At 50.2% G+C, this 2,249-nt stretch overlaps 1 protein-coding gene across 1 annotated transcript in view; it reads left to right on the top strand.

Annotated features, from left to right (window-relative positions):
• The window catches only part of dok4 (docking protein 4), a gene marked incomplete at its 3' end in the record, with an annotated part of 30,388 nt that extends 29,744 nt beyond the window's left edge, over window positions 1-644 (top strand). Inside the window, exon 8 of the mRNA XM_079998029.1 lies at window positions 493-644. Within this exon, the coding sequence (XP_079854155.1) occupies window positions 493-644 (152 nt within the window). The remainder of the gene's footprint in view (window positions 1-492) is intronic.
• Between the last annotated feature and the right edge of the window lie 1,605 nt (window positions 645-2,249).

Raw genomic sequence — 2,249 nt, 5'->3', positions numbered from 1 at the left:
TAAACGACTGATTGATTATTTCTCACCTCAAACAGATTTTGGTGGACTGATGAGGTGGCTCACAGAACCCGGAACTTGGGGCATAAAGTTTGAATTGATGAACTTCAACATTAACAATTTACTGGATTTTATTCATTGCATATTTTTGTGAAAATGAGTCCAGTTCTTCTGCGTCAGCCAACAATTAAACTGTTTTAAAAACAGGACCTAGTTCTGACCTCTGCCCTGCAGCAATACACAGTGCTGACCTGCGGTAAGAGAGGAGGAGGATTTGTCCAAAAATCAAACTCAAATCTTTTTCGGATGAGCCTTAAAAAGCTGTTTCATTTGTAAGTCGGAAGTTGACTGTGATTCGTGACGAGGCCCTGAATTGGGTTGTGCTTTTGCGACATAGTGGCGCTGCCTGTCTGCACGCTCGATGATCACTATTTAAACATCCAAACACGGATACCTGTCTCACACTCTCCTCTCCGCCCTGTCGTCTCCTTCCAGATGATTCCGCGGAGGACGACCTCCTGTCCACGCGTCTGTCTCAGGGTCGCCACGGCAGCCTCCCGCTGGGACACACGCACGCACACGCACACTCGCAGCCGTCGACACGCACACACTCCCCGACACATTACCCCACCTACCCCGGACAGTGACACACGCCCTGGAGCACACGCACACACACACATACACACACACACACACACACACACACACACACACACACACACACACGCATGCCTGCACGCACATATACACACACACACACACACACACACACACACACACACACACAACGGACAGACACTGACATACAAACTAAAGCACATAAACACTTTGATGGTTTTCATATTTTGCGATATGAAAAATAGAAAACTGAACATCAACGCAGAGGTGGAAAACTCCAGGTTCATGAAGGTAAAATCCTGTTTCCTTGTTTTTGATCCGTGCTCTGATCAGCTGCTTTCACTCCTAGATAGCTGGGGGTTGGTCCGAACGGGTCCCAAAATTTTGGCCCCAACCCTACGGGGAGACCCAGGAACACCAGAGGTCCTGAGATCCAGTTGGAAGGAACCATTAAAAGAGAGATATGACAGAACCGTCCCGGTGCACGTCTGAGGGAGAGAGCCCCGGATCTGTGTCCGTTCGGGTGTTTTCTGCTTCCCAACAGATCCCAGATCCAGAAATTAAAATTGTTCTCTTCCGCAAATCCAACGGGTGATCCAAAATCCACGAGTGGAATTTTACTTTCTGAACCCGGATTTTCCCCCTCTGCATCCAAGCAAGCAGCCGCACACCTTCTCCCTCCGCATATTTCACTTTTCCGCCTCCAGCGGACACGGAGAGCTGCCGAGCGGCCGGAATGAACCGCAGCTCCACGGCTCCTCTGATTCCCCGGGACAGAAACTGGAGGAAAAAAACAAACTTTTTTCCTGGTGGGCCAGGAACGAAACGGACAAAAGTTTACGGTTCCCACAACGGTACATGAGGAGGCGTGAGAGTGGATCTCCTCAAAACCTAGCGCTGGTTTACGGTGTAGAAACAGGGCAGAGGAACCCTGCTCACTGAGGACGCCTGTGGTGGTCGTGGGAACTGCAGCTCCGACTCCAACTCCAACCATGAAGGATAGTCCACGTAACGTCCACGCCTCGATAGATGCCTTTTCATTTTGAAGGGATGCGATCCTGCCACTTCTGGCCCTGGGCCGACCTGCGGTTTCAAACTTGCAACTCTGGACCGATATTGTTTCCATTCTGTCCCCCCCCCCCCTCCTCCTCTCACGCGTGAAGCCCCCATGTTGTCTCTAAACCCCGGATCTCTCTCCTCCACGCACCTCATTCCCAGCTCCCATCACCACCGCTTGTATGCTGTGAAGGATTCACCGAAGCCGCTTGTGTTTACTAGATTCTGGATGGATCGGGGGGTCAGAGGTCAGAGGTCGAGGTTGGGGTCGGGAGGCGGGTGGCGTTCTCACACCGATCCATGAACTTTATTGTGTATTTCTGTATTTCCAGCTCGCAAACCGTCATGACCTCAAGCTCCCCCGAATACTCACTTACCAATTGCCTTGGACGAACCCTACAGATAGTGTTGATGTGTGTGTGTGTGTGTGTGTGTGTGTGTGTGTGTGTGTGTGTGTGTGTGTGTGTGTGTGTGTGTGTGTGTGTGTGTGTGTGTGTGTGTGAGAACCACAGTTTGATTGAATAGCTTTTTTTTTTCTTTGTTATTTATTTTGTCCTCTATGTTTTTGGCTTCAAGTG

Source organism: Zeus faber (assembly GCF_960531495.2).
Source record: "Zeus faber genome assembly, chromosome: 3".
Classification (NCBI taxonomy): domain Eukaryota; kingdom Metazoa; phylum Chordata; class Actinopteri; order Zeiformes; family Zeidae; genus Zeus; species Zeus faber.
The sequence above is the reverse complement of the archived record's forward strand: the minus strand, read 5'-3'. Positions and strand labels throughout refer to the sequence as shown.